The sequence below is a fragment of the Anser anser genome (assembly GCF_964211835.1).
Source record: "Anser anser genome assembly, chromosome: 1".
Taxonomy (NCBI): Eukaryota; Metazoa; Chordata; class Aves; order Anseriformes; family Anatidae; genus Anser; species Anser anser.
Genome location: NC_139720.1, coordinates 74,968,720 through 74,986,734, shown reverse-complemented (window position 1 = coordinate 74,986,734; position 18,015 = coordinate 74,968,720). Strand labels below are relative to the sequence as shown.

The following is an 18,015-nucleotide window of genomic DNA, read 5'->3' as shown; positions in this document are numbered from 1 at the left end:
CGCTGCCGGCTCCACCCCGCCGCTTCCCCCCCACCACCCAATGAGGGCCGGGGCGGTGCCGCCTGTTATGGCCGCCCACGCGCCGCGCCGTTGAGTACCAAAGGTCACCGCCGCGAATCCTGCCGCCGCTGCCGCCGCCATGGGCACCGTATACGCCCGGGTAGGGGCCGTGCCGCGGGCACCGGGAGGGCAAGGACCGCGGGAGGGCAAGGACCGCGGGAGGGCGGCCTCGCCGCCGCCACCAACTTCTCCCTTCGGCGACTTTCGGGCGGGTCCGAGCGGCGGCACCCGCGGGCTGAGTGCCGGGGGCGGTCGGGTTCGCTCCGGGGGCATGGGGACATGGGGGAGGCCTGTCCCGGCCGGGGGCTGCCGGCGCTGACCTTGGGGCAGTCAGCGGCCCCGCGGAGCGGCCCAGCTGTCTTTCCCCTAACGCGGCCCCAGGGAGCCGACCTGGAGGCGCCTGCAGCCGCGACGTGGGTAACTGCGGTTGTAGTCCCAAATCAGAGGTGCTTCAGCCCTTTGCGCGTCTTTGTGGCTCTCCTCTGGACCCGCTCTAAGAGGTCTACATGCTTCTGTTGCTGGGGGCCCCAGAGCTGGCTGCGGCACTCCAAGTGGGGCCTCACAAGGCAGAGCAGAGGGCGACAATCCCCTTCCTCGACCTGTATCTGGCCACCCCTCTGTTGCTACAGACCAGGATGCAGTTGGCCTTCTGGGCTGCAAGCATGCACTGCTGGCTCATGCCGAGCTTTTGGCCCACCAGAACCCCCAAGTCCTCTCCACAGGGCTGCTCTCAATGAGTCAATGAGTTGTTCTCTCAGTCTGTGCTCATGTGTGGGATTGCCCCGACCTAGGTGCAGCACCTTGCACTTGGCCCTGCTGAACCTCATTACCATGACTTAAGTTATATTTTGATACTTTTCTCATATTTTTGGTTTCACATTCACCTGTCAATTGTTATTCAGTATCATGTCGATGCAGAGCATTCCATGTTTGCCTTAGAGCTATCGGGAGCAAGAAAGGACTCTGTTTATTTAACTTGTTTCTGGTGTGTAACAGGAATTTGCTATTCCAGCAATCCTTAAATAACGCAGTAAGTACTGTATTAGTGACTTAAGACTAAAAGTGTATTTACAAAGTTACCCAATCCTGACTTCTGCTTTTGCAGGTAAACCTATATTCACTCTTGCTCGATTCCATTGTCTTCTGTTAAGAGTCTTATTACTTTAGGACTCTTTCAAGTATAGTAAATAAAGCCATATTGTATTGCAAAACATTTTGATTACAACACTCACCTGAAGAGCTCTGATGGATGGGGCCAGAGGTTCTCAAACACTACTCAGAAGGATGCTTTTAAAAGACATTAAAATACAAAAGTATGTAGAAATGTACGTGAAGCAAAGTAGCGCACTGAACACACCTCTCGCTCCCAAAAACCCAAGCTAAGTGTTGGCTTGCTTATTTTAAAATAATAACAAAACAACAACAAAAAAATGGTAGAGTTCATATTTAACACAGGATGCATGCTCTAAAGATAAGGTTATTCTTGGAAGAGGGCAGTATTATTTTGATAAATCATGGAAGCTATTTAGCTTTCACTAAAATTGTCAACAAGCATGTAGTTAACAAGCGTGCTGGTAATTCCCCTCACTTTAGTTGTTCTGTTTAGCTTTTTTGCGCCCCCCCCCCCCCCCCCCCCCCCCCCCCCCCCGGTGACCTGATGAACACAGGGTCAGGAACCATCATTTTTCTTTTCAGAAGACAACTTGCAAATCATGGACTATATTAAATGGAGCTGTCTTGTATGCTTTCAGAGTTTGGAGCCCCTTCCAATGAGTGGGCCAGACTTTGGTGCCTTGGGAGAGGAAGCTGAGCTGGTTGAAGTTGAACCTGAAACCAAGCAGGAAATTCTTGAAAACAAAAATGTAAGTACCACGTCAACATCCTGATGTTTTTTTCTTAACAGAAATGTCTTAGTGCACTTGCATGTTTTTCCTGAGGGAATTTTCTAAACTGTGATGTGAGACGTGAAAGAATTAAATTTAGTACTGTAAATTTAATCTGTTGTTCTCTAGTTTCTGTCCTTTTTTAACTTGCCACAGGGATTATTATTAAGCTTTGAGCTAATAGACCTGTTTCCAGATGCTGATTTCTCCCTTCTTTCGTAAGAGATTTCTGCCCTGCAAAACTGTTTAGCAGCAAACTATGTAACAGTCCTTAATCTGCTTGAGTGCAGTATTAGGGGCATAGTTTAGTGGGGGATATTGGTGGTAGGGGGGTGGTTGGGACCAGATGATCTTGGAGGTCTTTTCCAACCTTAATCATTTTATGTTTAGCCATGTTTGGGTAAACTGCCACTGTGTGAATTATGTCACGATGGTAAATACTAACTTCAGCAAAAGATGTTTTTCTGTTCTGTTTTGCTTTTTATTTCATATGTAAGAGCATGTCTGCTTTGGCCCATAATAGTTTTAACCATACTAGTGGGAAGAGATGTCATGCATCATCGTAGTTTCTATATAATTTTTCTTTTCCTTATTCAGTTCTGAGTTATTCCCCCTAGAGGCTTGGTAATAATTTTTTTTAATTATTATTTTGTTTTGTTTATTACATATTTATTCTGATAGGTTTTCAATTAATATTAAGTTTTAATTAAATTATTATAATAATTTAATTAATATTTATAATCACTAATTAATAATTTTATAATTTATTTAATTAATATTGTTATTAATTTAATTATTATACATTTGCAGTAATGGTAGGTTGTTCTTATTCTGCTATCTTATTCATTACAAATACATGAAGCATTTGCAGAGTTTTTTGGTAGTTATCCCTAAAATTATAATACACTGAAAAGATTGGAAAAATAAGGGAAATACAAATGCACTACAGTTATTGCATCAGCTAACCTGGAATCTGTTGTGATTTTTAACATAAAGTGGTCTCAGATGATGAAACAGAAAGATGAATATTTTTAAGAAAAGAGATAATGCTGTGATATTAATATGCACTTTAAACTACAAAGCTCCAGTGGTAGTAAGAATTTTAATAGTTTAAATATATATGATTTGAGGTGGGTTTTGTTTCATTTTTTTTCCTTATGTGTAGCTGATACAAGAAATGGCTAACTACAGCTAACAACATGCTTTGCCTTAAGTGTCTAAATATGTTAATATGATTTCTGTGGTGACTTATTTCACCATCTAACAGTTAAGAAACCCCAGCAGCAATACTCCACTACTGTCTCTTCTGCTCTAAACAGTATTAGATTTGGTATTCGAGTTTTTTCTCTTTACTTTTCTTGTCAAAGGAATGGTTTTCCAGTAACGTAGATAGCACTGATTTCTCATGATGTAGGCTAGCAGTAATTAACCTAGGAATCTTCTGGATTTATTTTCACTTAAAACAAAAAAAACAGTTTTTTATGTATAGCTGTTTTTGATGCTCATTGTTAGATGCAAGCTCAGTATTTGTATTTCAACATCTGTTACGTTTAGGTGGTTGTTCAGCATGTACACTTCGATGGACTTGGAAGGACCAAAGATGACATTATCATGTATGAAATCTCTGACGTTTTTAAGGCTAAAAATCTCATTGATGTAAGTACTATAGTGAATAACACCTCGTATTTAAAAATTCAGGTTATGGTTTTCTGTCTTCCTGCATTGGGCTACTCTCCTCAGATGTGATGCAACTTTGCCAAGTTTTGTGATGATTCTAAACTTGTCATACGGAAGACGAACTTCCAGTTCGTCTGGAATGTGCAGTCCAGTATGTGCAATACTGGCAGATACTGTATTTTCTGATGTGTTGAGCTCAAAGGCATTGAGAGATGGCAAACAGTGATCGCATATTTTCAGCTTTACCATTCCTGTTTGAGAATTGCTAACTGTGTACAGGACATTTTCAATTAATTTGCTTAAGAAAAGTTACTGGAGCTCAGTAAAAACGACCAGTGGCAGTCTCCACAATGGATGAAAGCGTAAGTTAGGCTGTGTGTCCTTGCACTTCTAGGTGGTGATTCCTTCTGGAGTGCAGCTGGCAGTAAATTATCTTGCTCTGGCTGTGCAGGTCAAGTACACCATGAAGACAAAATTCTTGTTTTGTGTGTATTTTCTGAGTATATGTCCCCGTGTAGTGCTTGATTATGCAGCTGAATTCATCATGAGATTCACTGGGATTTATCTCCAGTTGGGGCAGAAAAAGAGTATGTGTGTGAAATTATGGATGAAGTGTGCATGCCAACTTTTAATTTAGACATGTTTCCTTTTAGTACTATAAGAAGTGCAGAGGAGTCATCAAGTCTTTACGTGTAAGCTGGTCTAGATTTTAATAGATTAGTATATGTTTGTTTTGTTTTTTTTTTTTGTGAAAAGCATGGGTCCAGTAAATAGATGTGTAAGATTTAAGTACTGAAACCAATTTGAATAATAGGTTTAAGCATTCTAACAATCGCAAGCTAGGTAGGAAATTAAGCCAGATGCTCTGGGTTTAATTGCTTGATAGATTTGAATGTTAAAGTGGGTTGTGATTATTTTGAAGGCACATACATATATGTATATATCTGTGTATACAAAATCTGTGAATATTGCGTGACTTAGCAGCATCTTGTTTTATACTAGTTATTTTAGTAAGCTGAAAGACTGAGCTACTTATCTCATCCTGTAGGTAATGAGAAAATCACATGAAGCTCGTGAAAAGTTGCTTCGTCTAGGAATTTTTAGACAGGTAGAGGTTCTGATTGATACCTGTCAAGGTATGTATTGCCTCATTAATTCTCACCTTTTTTTCATACACACATAGACACACACATACTTATAATGTACATTTCCCTGTGCTATAGGTCAGGCATTTTTTGTGTATATAACTTACAAAGGTATATGAGAGAGCTTTGTATATTTTAGGTATACGTGTAGGTGTGCTATGTATGAGGATGTATGTGCCTACATCCGATATCTGCATGAAAAAGATGCATTTGCCTGTGGCTGCATATATGCGTATGATTATTACTTGTATATATGCAAAAATGAGTGAATTTCAAGCACTGAAATAATTACAGTACACGTCCCTTAATGCAAATTTTCAGAGGAAGGATAAATGCTTGAGGAAAAGCTTGAAAGTACCTCCTGTACTTCCATGTATTAATCTCACTTAAGTGATATTATATCAACACATTTGTTGTACTTAATGGACATACTAGTAATTGTATCAATGCTTGTAATTAAAAATGGTCTTACACATATGGGGCAGCTGAGTGTGTGCAGGTTGCTCAATAAGGCTCATTTGGCATGTCCAGTCTTGTAATTGCTTTGCAACCTCAGTGTTCTTTTCAGCAGAACAAAGTGGCATTATTGAGAAGGAAATGCAGTGCAGTTGCACAGGCGGTTAGTGATGGGCTGCTGTCCCAGTTGCTTCAAGCAGAATTAGGTACCCCTGACAGCTGTGTTTTTTGAACAGCTGCCTCAGCCAGAGTCCTGAGGGAACTGGATAGCTTCTGTTGTCCAGCACTTAGCCACAAAGTGCTGGGAGCTCTGCTCTAGTTGACAGCATTATTCTTGACATGTCTGGACCACTTTAATTTCTATTTCTTGTAACATAAGAATTTGTGTATGGCTTTGTTTTTAGTGGCTAGGTAATAAATCTTGCTAATTCATTATTAAATTAGCATGTGGATGATTAGAGCCAGACACGCTTTGAATGAATGAAATTCTGAATGCACATCCAAACAACATCTCAGAATCATAGAATATCCTCAGTTGGAAGGGACCCACAAGGATCACTGAGTCCAACTCCTGGCTCCACGCAGGACCACCCAAAAATCAAATCAGACCCCATGTCTGAGAGCGTTGTCCAAACGCCTCTTGAACTCTGGCAGGCTTGGTACTGTGACTGCTTCTCTTCCTCATACATCTTGCCTTATAGACCCTTCACCATCTTTTCCTCGAGCTGTTTATCTTTGTAATGTAGGGGTTTTATTATTGTTCAATTCAACCAGTTTTCAAAAAAAAAAAAAATCAAGTAATCTTATGTCTGTGGGTTTGGTTTTTTAGTTGGTTGGTTTTTTTAAGTAGCCCTCTAGAGATGATGCTTTTTATTTATTTAGGAGATGATGCCCTTCCGAATGGTTTAGATGTAACCTTTGAGGTAACAGAATTAAGAAGACTAACTGGAAGCTATAACACTATGGTTGGCAACAACGAAGGCAGTATGGTATGGATCATTTCAAGTATTTATTGATTCCTTTTGATATTCCTCTTACTTTCAAGCTTCAAACCTAGCAAGGAATTTGATGATTAAATAAGCGAGGACTTGATCCAAGCCAAATTATTTTCTTGATCCAGCTTTACTAAGGCTTTGTCAGACTTTTGTCTGTAAAGAGCCTTTGTATTAGTCAGGCTTTCACTCAGCAAAAGCCTGTTTCACATGAGGAAAGAACTTCGTATAAACACAAATTAGTTATTCCACCTCAGTATGTTATTTCTTTTAATTCTTAAAATTACTTCGGTTATTTATTGATAGTATTTAAGATGCTTTATCTACTAAAGAAACCATTAAGCAGTTTGGCATCTAGCTTCTATGAGAATTATTTAAATGTTTTTTCTTCTCAATCAGAGTGCTTTAGGTTTGACTTAAAAATTGTTCTAATTTTTCACTTATTTTAGCTCAGTAGCAGTTATTCTGGGTTGCAGAATGCTAGGCTTTTCCACGACCATTATAAACCGTGGAACTTATTTCCATTTTATTCACTTAAGAATGCATCAGATTAAAATACGGTGTGAGAAATATTTACCAACTGACACAAAAAGTAACAGACATTCTGTTGTTCTGTTAACATGGCTTTAACAGTGGCGCTAGTTTAAGTAGATCCTGCTTTCATGTGCTCATTCCTGCACCTGTTGTGCCTTCTCATGTGCACAGTGCAGCTCTTCTTGGGCCTGCTAGATAAGCCAGATCAGGGGACTCATCCTTTTCTTCTTAGGGGTATTTTTAACCTGGATAAGATACTGCACAAGTCAGGTAATGGTGTTTTGTGAGTGCAGGGCAAATAGTAACCAAGTGAACTGAGAAACGGTTATGCAGTTCTGCCACTGAGATCAATGCCCAGGATACCATGGTCTGAACGAAATTGGTACAGAATTCTACTGGAACTGGCTCTTACCTGACTTGGGGCAGCTCCTGGTCTTCTCTTGGTGAGACCACCCCTGCAGCCCCCTTGCTATGACAACCTTGCCACATAAACCCAATGCTCGGTTCTAGTGCAATTTGAAAACAGTCTGAAAACTACCTTGGTTTCTCTTTTTTCACTTAGCTTCCCTATCAATTTAATTTTTATTTGTTACAGAGAAGTAAAACACTTGAATAATATAAAAGCATGTTCATGTATACACTAGTTGTGGCAGCAGAGATAGTTTCTTTAAGAGTTAAATTGATTTGACATCTATTCTAATCCCTTAAATTCATCTGAAGTCTGTTGATATAATATTTTGCACTAATAGCCCTTTGGATTAGTGGTTTCTGGTTGGATAATTGCATAGTAGCCACCATCACAAAGTTCAGATGCTTTCAATAGCTGTTAGCTTTAAAAACCTGATCGACTTTGTCTTTTTATAGTTATTTTAAAATAGCACACACAACAGAACAATCCCGGATGTATCTGCGATTGGGGGAAACTTGTTCCATCATTTCTGCCAAAGGGCCAAGTACTGTGAATAGGATACAGGGAATTTTTGTCTGAACAAGAAAATATTTAACTATAGTTTGTGGAAAATTGTGATGGTACATTGTGCTGCTGTCAGGACTGATTGCAAAAATATTTTGTTTCTCAAAACAAAAATACCAGGGAGTGGCTCTGTATTGATGATTTTCCATCGGCTTACTGATGTGGTACCAGTGAATCCTACCTGACAGGTAGTTTTCCTGATGATCAGCTGGAAACTCTGCAGTTGCCAAATATTTGTTATCCCGTGCTTCCAGACTGGCTGGGAAATTTTGCTTGAAATAATAGCAGTACTGATGATACAGTGAGAATGCAGATTATGTCAGCAGGTATTGGACAGCACTAAAAATTGGATGATGATACTAAATTAACTTGTGCTACTGCGATGGCTGCTGCCAGTGCAAAGAGAAACCTAATTTACGAGAACACATTCAGTTACAAGTATTTTTTAATGCCTTTATTTCTCATTCTTAGGGTAGATGTGCATACCTTCAGCATATGATTAAGACACAACTTAGCGAACTGTTAACTATGTAATGTTTTTTTTTTTTTTTTTTTTTTTTTAATTTATGTAGGTACTTGGGCTCAAGTTCCCCAATCTCTTTGGGCGTGCAGAAAAGGTAACCTTCCAGTTCTCATATGGAACAAAGGAAACTTCATATGGCCTGTCATTCTTCAAACCACAGCCTGGAAACTTTGAAAGAAAGTAGGGAATGCATTTCTAAGTATTTCTTTTTTAATGAAGAAATATAAAACAATTATCAAGATATTTCATTGAGTAATAACTAAAATTATTCCTTTGCTGAGGGTCTGTTAGTCTTTAAGTAATGTAGTAGATCTGGTTTCTTAATTTTTTTTGTGATGATGTGAAACTCCATCTACTTAAGTAGTTTCAAATCTACCAGTAATGTTGTTTCAGTTTTTCAGTTAACCTGTATAAAGTAACTGGACAGTTCCCTTGGAGCTCTCTTCGTGAAACTGATAGAGGAATATCAACAGAACTTAATGTAAGTGTAGCAGAGGCATTTGTGGAATACATGCTTCATTTACATTTAATTCAGCTCGCAAATATTTGCAAATATGTTGCAAATATTTGCTTTACTTTGTGAAAAGTGACTGAAACACTTGTGCACAGGGCAAATTTGTCATTATTTAAAAGATGTCAATAATTTTAAAATGGCAGAGGTAATACATTGTAAGTCTTTCTTAGAATGTAATTTTTTTTTCGCCATATAAAAATGCCCAATGTGTTTTTCTTCACATTTTTAATGTTTAAAGCAGCATTTTAGAAAGGCAAGTGGTTGTCTCACTCAATCCAGTTCAAGATATTTTTTTTCAAACTCTCTTGGTTGGAGCAGAATTATTCCCACGTGAAAAATTATTTCTCTCTGATACGAGAAGTTTGGAAAGAAAAAGCATAGACTCATGTATAAATAAGACTTGAGAGAGAGAGATGTTTATTTTAATTTTATAGCAAAATTGCCTTTTTTTTTTTTGTAGTTTCCAATCTGGAAGACCAGTCACACACTGAAGTGGGAGGGTGTGTGGAGAGAGCTTGGCTGCCTTGGTAGAACAGCATCCTTCTCCGTTCGAGAAGAAAGTGGACATTCTCTTAAATCTTCCCTCTCTGTAAGGCTTTTACCCATTTTAAACGTGGCATGTGTTATTGTGAATAATCTCATATTTTTGAATGATTGCAAAGGAGCTTTTTGTCTTATTTCCTAGTAGGTAGTATGTTTTATTTCAGATGTCTTCTGCCATGCTTGGTCATTCACACAGAGTCATCCAGGAGGTCCAAAGAGAAAACACTTTGAAAAAATGACTGTTGCATTTTAACTGTTACATAGGCTGGCCCATTCTTTCTTCGAGGCTGTACAAGAGAACCTCCTTGTCATCTGTCATCTATTTTTGCAGTATTATCTTACTTTGCAGAAGACAGGATCAGTAATGTTCTTCATCCTATGGTTGTACTGCTGTTTCTGAATATTGTTCTGCTGTTTCTAAATACAAGCAATTTTTGTTTGCTTGTCATCTTTGATCTGTAGGTCACATTGTAGGAGATGAATTTTGTGACGGTAACTGCAAATAGTTTGTGATACACACTGAAGCGTTGTTGCCATATTTCTGATGTTTACCATGACCAAAAGTTATAAATACATATGATGTGGCCTCTAAAGTCAAAACGAAGTTATTCTGTAGGAATATTGTTTCCAAATCCATGGAGCTACACAAGCCTTAGCTGGAGCTGTGGTTGTCTTCCACTATGTGCACAGGTTTTGTTTGAAAATAATAGCGTCACTCTGTGGTATTCAATAGATAAGAGAAATGAAAAATAATCAGTTGATTCTTTTCAGCATGCCATGGTAATCGATTCCCGGAACTCTACAATCTTGCCAAAACGAGGTGCTTTGCTGAAAATTAATCAGGTAGTATTAAATCATTTATACATAATTGGATATTTTATGTGTGTTTGAGTAACTCCTATTTTATCTAACTACCGTTCGTATTAAAAAATGCCTAAAGTTAAATTAATTGTAAATTGACTAGGATACAGTGAAGGCTAGTAGAGTTAAATTAATTGTAAATTGACTAGGATACAGTGAAGGCTAGTAGTTACTTCTTAAAAAATCATATTTTTTTTTTTAATGGAAGCAAATTTTCATTTGTATACCATTGGTAAAACAATGCAGCTCATTTCTTGCCATTAGCACTAAATTATTTATTAGCTGAGATGCATTATCACTGACGGTTTCTACACTCAATGGCAGATATTAGTCTCCTGTTTCCTGTCACTGCATTGCAAAACTACCAGACTGTGGTCATATTGCTACTTACAAAGTTTGCAAATCTTAGAATTAAAATTGACAGATAGGGTAAAAATAACTCTCAAAGGCATATACACATGTATCATTTTAACACACAAAATGGTTTTTACTCTTGTTATGTTTAGAGCTTTTAGGAAAGCTGCCTTTTCTGCTGTATGGGTTAATGCTTCTAGAAGCATTAACTTCTGGAGTGTTTCAGAAGCAGCCTGCTTTGAAATGCCATTGGAACTAGAAGTGCTGCTGTTCTGTAAGCAGCAGTGAACTATTCTGATTGAGTAAGAAAGGTGGTTATAATTCAGGATTTAGTTAGCATATTGTTGCGTGCTGCCTGTAACGCTGCTTCAGTCACTTATTCTATTCAGCTAGCGTTGGTCAGTCATTTGTCTTTGGTTTTTCAGTCCTGTTTTAGTGCATATGAAATCTCAGGTCCTAGGTAAATAAAATGAGGTTTGATTTCAGGTGCTGAATTTTCAAGCTCTATTCTCTTGTGTCCTCATTTATGGAAATGGTTTAGAAAGCAATAGCCTTGTACAGTATTTGCGGGAAAGAAAAAGTTCTGAGGGTTATGCATGTTTTTTCATTGCTCCAAAACTCAGGTGTCTCAATATCCAATGTCTGTGTTTCTTATTCAGAAAACACTGCTTATGATGATGCAGGCATGATGCATTTGTGTTGGAAGAAACACATAATACCCTTTACAACTTTAAATTTCTGTCTTTGCAGGAGCTGGCTGGCTATACAGGTGGAGATGTGAGATTTCTGAAAGAAGATTTTGAATTTCAGTTGAATAAGCAACTTCTCTGGGATTCGGTAATTTTTTAAAAAGATATCTTATTAATTGAATTAACAAATGAGGTTATTGAATCAGTGTCTTATGATGATTTTTCACCATGGATTAGAAAAATATGATGAAAGTTAAAGATTGATGGTGTTGATACTTTGATTTGTATTTTTGGAAATGAAATACTTTTATTTTTAACCTGTTATAACCATGTACAGTCGTGAGAAGTGGACAGTTTGTAAAGGGCTTGTCTGACAGCTAACAGTAGAAACTATATTCCTTTCAGAGGGAATGCTGGGCATGTCTGTTTTCTGTAATCATTCGTTAGAGTGATCTTTGAAAAACTGAACTACAGCCTTTGTTCTGTCTTTTTTACCTGCTTATATGTAGTCTGGCTAATCTTGATTTAGTTGCCTTTTGTCATCATAAATTATGAATATATGCCTACTAATTCTGGAAACATAGTGTATATTATATGGTAATTGTTTCTTCTATGTAAAATTATTGGGAAATAGTGGGAAAACTGATTTCACTACAACACTAAGCATGAACCACAACGTTTTGAACTTCTTTGTATTTATGTACAATGAACGATTGAAGTTTCAATAAGAAAAATACATGGAAGTGTAAGAAGTCTGTGTTAGACTCCAGTCTGCCACCCTGTAGGCAGAGCACATTTTATGGTCTGGTATCTATATTAGTTCTTCGGTTTGGAGTCATTGTGCAGTTCTGAAGCAAATTCCTGTATCATCCCCCCTTGCGATGTCTTGATTAGATTGGCAGAGCAGTTCTTGTGGACACCAACCAGGTTCTCTTGAGAGGAAACTACACTGGATTCTACATCAAGTTCACGCTTTTTGTATTCTAGTTTCTTGTGAGAACGTAGAGGTCTTAAGTCCCGGGCAGCTTTAACAGTATAGACATAATATTAGGCTGAAATGGGTGTTTTTCTATTTACTGAAATAAGAATTTCACTATGTCCTAGATATATTTCCGTCTGTATATAAAAAGATGTTCTTTATCACATGGAGATTATGCAGTATGTTCCTGATAACTGGGTGTGGAATTAACAGAGCAATTTCCTTTGTGAATATTTAAAAGCAGAACTAACAATAATTTCTACCCCAGGATGATAAAAAAAAAAAAAAATGTTGAGACAATCTTTGCCTCTTAATAGCATTTTAAGAAATATTTGAATAATGAAGAAATTTTAGGAGCCTGGTAAGATGTTAACGTCATGCCAACACTAAAACTGAAAAACTCAAAGCTACTTCTGTAGTGTGCATATTTATCAACCAGTGCTGTAAGGAACTGTTGGTCTGCTCTTCCATGCTTTTATTCGGAGTAGACTCTGTGCAATGCAGTTTTATGAATTATCAGTGAGACCAACATGAAAGGGCATTTTAGGGCAATTTGCTATACCCTTTTCTTATCACATCATTATATGCGCACCTTTCATGTGATGGAAGAAAGGGCATTGCCTGATGTGTACTTCTAATCATTTTATATATATTTGCTGACCTTCAGCTGATCAAGACAGGATATCCTACTATGAAGTAATTCAATGACTTCTTGGCTACATAAAAAGGATTTTGTTCTTTCCCATGGCTACTAATATGGCTACACTGTGAATGAAAGTGAAGCAAATCTCGTCATAAGGTGTACATAATTTTCTGTAATCCATTGTCCATGAGTGTGGACTTGGGTACAACTGGCCTTTGCATGTGCTGTGTAACGAGATGTGTTTGTACCTCATGATGAGTTCACATGTGCTTATGACAGGGGAGGTGTCTGGGACTCTCAGGGCAGAACATAGCAGGAGTGGTGTGTAGACCAGGGGAATTATCCAATACCTGTAGCCTTGGTATTACCAATAGATCTCACCATTTGGTAGTAGTACTTCTACTTTGTACACAGACAAGAGGCAAACGATTAAATGTGTTTGTCAGAGTGTCTGGCTCCCAAGAACTAGATAAATAAGCAGTAATTATGTATATGGAATGTATGTCAACATAGTGAGTTATGGAAGATAGTTTCATTTACTTACAAGGCTAATTTACAGGCAGGTAATAATTGTACTTTACTGGTAGCTATTTGCTTCTACAGGTTTAACATTGCCAGGAGTAATTTATGTCAACAGGTGTTGTCTTATTTCAAGGCATGAAAATTTGTAAGTAAGTAGGAGCTGCATGAGCGTTCCCTTAGCTATTGTGAAAGTAGCACTTGGTTTTAAAAGTCCTACTTCAAGATGTAGCACTGTATAGCGTAGAAAGAGGGCAGCAACGATCAAGAGTTTCCTGAAAATACAGTTATTGAAGGTGTGATATCCATGCACGCACTATGATCATTTGTAACTTTCTGTAAGACTAATGGGAGCTCTGCCTTCACTAAGCAATGGAAATTTACTAATACCGTTTTTAGGGAAACTAAAATGTATGTGTTAAAAAATAAATAATTCTTTTTTTTTTCTTCCAAAGGTTTTTTCGGCATCACTTTGGGGTGGAGTGCTAGTACCTATTGGAGACAAGCCATCCAGTATAGCTGATAGGCAAGTTTGTTTGTTTGTTCATTCTAAATGTTTCTTAATTTCTTGCAATCAACCCAGGTAATGTATGAAAAAGGGTAAAGCAGAAGAGAGAAGCAGAAGTAGCTCTGATTTTGAGGATAATAAAATAAACTTAAAATTTGCTTTAGTTGCATGTTAATAATCAAAACAAGTCTTCTGTTTTTCATATTCATATTGGGGAGGGATAAATTTATAATTTGCTAAGTAGTAGCTCTGTCTGCCAATGTTTGCAATTGCAAACGAGTATTTACCATTTCCAAAATTTCATATTGGGCATAGTTAACACTGTAGGTATCTTTACCTAAAAAGTCAAGTTACATTATAGCTTTACTTCTAATTTTGCCCTCCAACACCTCCAACATCTCCACTAGCAGAAAGCATTTAGACTTAAATTTATTTACAAGAAGTGCTAAACGTCAGTTGTGTTAACTTTGCATGTAATGGATCTTAACTAGAGTATTTCTATCAAAATTCTTACAACAGACTGAGATTCAGGGTTCCGATTCTTCAGTACTGGGGTACCTTCCATTTTCGTCTTTGTGAATGATGGAAAACTAGTTTTGATGTCTAATACTTGATTTAGTTTGAAATTTTTGCTAAATGTATCAGTATTTTGATTTTTATATAATTTCTTTTATTTCTTTAAATGCACTTTACAATGCTTTTTATAAGGTCACCTGTAACTCTGAAAAGCAATGTTAAAAGTATGAGTAGATAGTTTCAAATACACCCTTACAAGTAAAGCATTAAACTAAATCTGACTGTATTCACTAGGTTTTACCTTGGTGGACCAACAAGTGTGCGAGGCTTCAGTATGTACAGCATTGGACCCCAGAATGAAGGTCTGAAACATTTATATCCCACTCTTCTAACAATACTGAAAATATTACCATGTAACAAAGACATAAATTCTATCCTTTAGCTTTTCATAGCTTTAGAATAATTGCTCCCTTTCAGGACTTGTTAGGTCTTTGATCTGTCATTATATATTAGTTTTCAATGGAAAAAAGCCCAGTAGCTCTTAGTTAAGACATAGTTACTTCTATAAACCAAGCCTGTGTTTGTACTTGCATAGGTTACTGTTACATTTGTTCTCTTTGTACTGACTTTTTGTGTATAAAAAATACACACCATTTTCTAATGTTTCTTAAAGGGAATTTCACCAGAGCATATTTTTTTCCTAAAATAAATCAAGTAGGTGCCAGAGCTCGCTCTTCCCCCTTCCTTCCTCCCCCTTCCTTTAAGAACAACTCGGGGATGTACCTTCCTTTAAGAACAACTCGGGGATGTACCTTCCTTTAAGAACAACTCGGGGATGTACCTTCCTTTAAGAACAACTCGGGGATGTACCTTCCTTTAAGAACAACTCGGGGATGTACCTTCCTTTAAGAACAACTCGGGGATGTACCTTCCTTTAAGAACAACTCGGGGATGTACCTTCCTTTAAGAACAACTCGGGGATGTACCTTTAAGAGCTGGGTCTTTTCGTGTATTCCACAGTAAATGCTTTGATTTCTGCATTTCCATAAATAGGTGATTACTTGGGAGGAGATGCCTACTGGGCTGGAGGCTTGCATCTGTACACTCCTCTACCTTTCCGGCCTGGTCGGGGAGGTTTTGGAGACCTTTTCCGAACACATTTCTTCCTCAATGCTGGAAACCTCTGCAATCTTAACTATGGTAAAACTCAGTAGACTTGTAAAGTAGAAGAGAACTGTTATGAGTATTTATTCAAAAGCAATTTGTTTACTACCCATATTTTGGAGGCTGTCAAAAAGCTGTTGCTGTTAACTTGTATGTTTGACAGATTGCCAGTGTTTTTGTTTTTGTTTTTTTTACTCCTTGCATAAATCATAGCACAACTTAATATGAAAGAGAGCTAGGATGGCAACAGCAGAATCTGTGAATTGGTGGTGTTCATAAACTAGTGTGGGGTAGTTGATTCATGCCTGCTATTTTATAACATTCTAAAAGGAGACTGGAAAGTGATGTTACAGTGATACTCTCATGTTTTTGGGGGTGGACTAAATAAAAAGTGGTTGCATTAGAGGATAGAACGAGGTATGGTAGTTAAAGGGATTTTTCTTTGATGCCCAGCTAGGCCCCCAAACAACAGTAACACTGGGCAAACTTCAGCCTAGTTTTATTACTGAGAGTGATGTTACATGGTACGGAATATCCCTTCAGTCGGTTTTGGTCAGCTGTCCCAGGTGCTTTCCCTCTGCTTCTCATCCATTGCCCACCTATTTGCTAGGGGGGGAATGACAGAGTGAGATATGGAGAAGGCCTTGGTACTGCGTAAGTAATGTTCAGTAATAGCTGAAACATCAATGTGTTATCAACGCTGTAGTGGTTACAAATCCAAAACATAGCACCATAATACCTGTATGGGCTGCTATGAAGAAAATTAACTCTATCCCAGTACAGGGATATTGTGATATTTGATATAGTTTCCTTTGCTTGATGAAGAGAGATGGCATCCATGTGGGAGGATTGTACTTTATGCAGTGAAAAAAATGAATCAGCTTTAGAACTAGCAGAGATATGCTAAAGACTTTTAGTTCAGTTTTAGTACTCATTTCTGGATTCATGCAAGTAAGTGCCCTGTGGTGGGAAAGGAAGCTCAAACAGAATCTTAGAAGTGGGTAGTTTGAGTCCAAACTACTTGGCATTTACAAGATTCATGGCTAATACATTTGTAATCTGCAGGAGGTGCTCCCATGTAGTCTGTTTTCTAGCTCTGGCATTCCAGCTTGTCTTTGAACATCTTGGCAATCTACTTTGATTCTTGTTCTGCTGGTCTTTTGCTTTCAGGTGATGGTCCCAGAGCTCATCTGCAGAAGCTGGCAGAGTATATCCGATGGTCTTATGGTGCTGGAATAGTGCTCCGACTTGGAAACATTGCTAGATTGGAACTTAATTACTGTTTCCCCATGGGAGTACAGTCTGGTGACAGGTTTGTTTTTTACACCAATTTCTTTAATGGTAACTAGTTTTAAAAGTGACTGCACTTCTGTATGGTTTTGGCAGAGAGAACTGCTGTCTTTTGTTTATTCAGTGACAGTTTAGAGATTGTTTTCAGTACTTGATGCTCTTTTCTTTCAGCTGGTTATATTTATGTTGGTTTGACAATACTTCTTAGCTTAAACCTGTTTATATCAGGTTTTAGAGTTCATTTAACTTGAGAGTAGGTGTTGAAAAGTATGAATAGCTATGTAGCAGGTTTAATTTCTTTAGGGGAAATGATCACTCAAACAGCTCATGGGATTTTCCTAAGCCTTCCAAAAACAAATGATTAGATAAATAGCAAGGTCAACGTCTTTGCTTGAAAAATGAACGCAAGTGTAACTGTATAGATAAAGAGAAAGGGAGAACAAATTAATTTGTTAGCAACCAATTATCCTACACCAAGCAAATATTAAGCTATGTAATAGAAAAGCTTAATTGGGGCTGCTCTTGCCTGTGAAGTACCATGAATACTGTAGGAGAAACTCTGTTTTGTACAGGAATCAGATTATGTTTCTACTTGTCATTCATGTGAAATGTGAACAAATAACAGCAATTTGAAAATTATGGGCTTTATTTTACAAATGTAAGTGCTCCATATGGATGACAGATTGGCAAAGCATTTATTTAAAAGAGCCTTTGTCAGCTGAAGTTTGAACTGTAACTTTCCAGGGACTGAAAGCCTTGGAAATCTGTGGGTAAGGAGAATTAATTTTAATTTCATCAGTACGCTATAAATCACTTATGTTGTTTATTATTTGTGTCTTTTCAGGATATGTGATGGTGTTCAGTTTGGAGCAGGAATCAGATTCCTATAATATGGAAATGATTTACATCAGTAATATGAAGTTGAGCTCTGTAATTGAAATTAAGACTATAATATAGCTCGATATGGTCTATTTTTTTCTTTAAATACTGATACACATTTGAGTGATTTACCTCATACTCCACAAGAAACTATATTAAAAGAATTATGCTCTGAAGGTTCATTGTACCTCTGATTCTTATCAAAGATGGGAGAATGTTCGTAAGATTCTAGCTATTTTAATTTATAGTTTTTACTTAGTAGCAGTTTCTTAAAAAGTTAGACAGTTGTGTTGGAAATTGGTTCTTGAATACA

At 37.7% G+C, this 18,015-nt stretch overlaps 1 protein-coding gene across 1 annotated transcript; it reads left to right on the top strand.

Annotated features, from left to right (window-relative positions):
- Positions 1-2: 2 nt before the first annotated feature.
- Positions 3-17,878, top strand: SAMM50 (SAMM50 sorting and assembly machinery component). Its single transcript, XM_083821321.1, has 15 exons — positions 3-160; positions 1,812-1,922; positions 3,498-3,599; positions 4,669-4,756; positions 6,104-6,210; positions 8,293-8,423; positions 8,637-8,724; positions 9,218-9,346; positions 10,072-10,143; positions 11,266-11,352; positions 13,801-13,871; positions 14,664-14,731; positions 15,423-15,569; positions 16,704-16,845; positions 17,668-17,878. Exons 1-15 carry the CDS (start codon positions 140-142, stop codon positions 17,711-17,713), a joined length of 1,410 nt encoding a protein of 469 aa, XP_083677447.1. The 5' UTR covers positions 3-139; the 3' UTR covers positions 17,714-17,878.
- Positions 17,879-18,015: the final 137 nt, after the last annotated feature.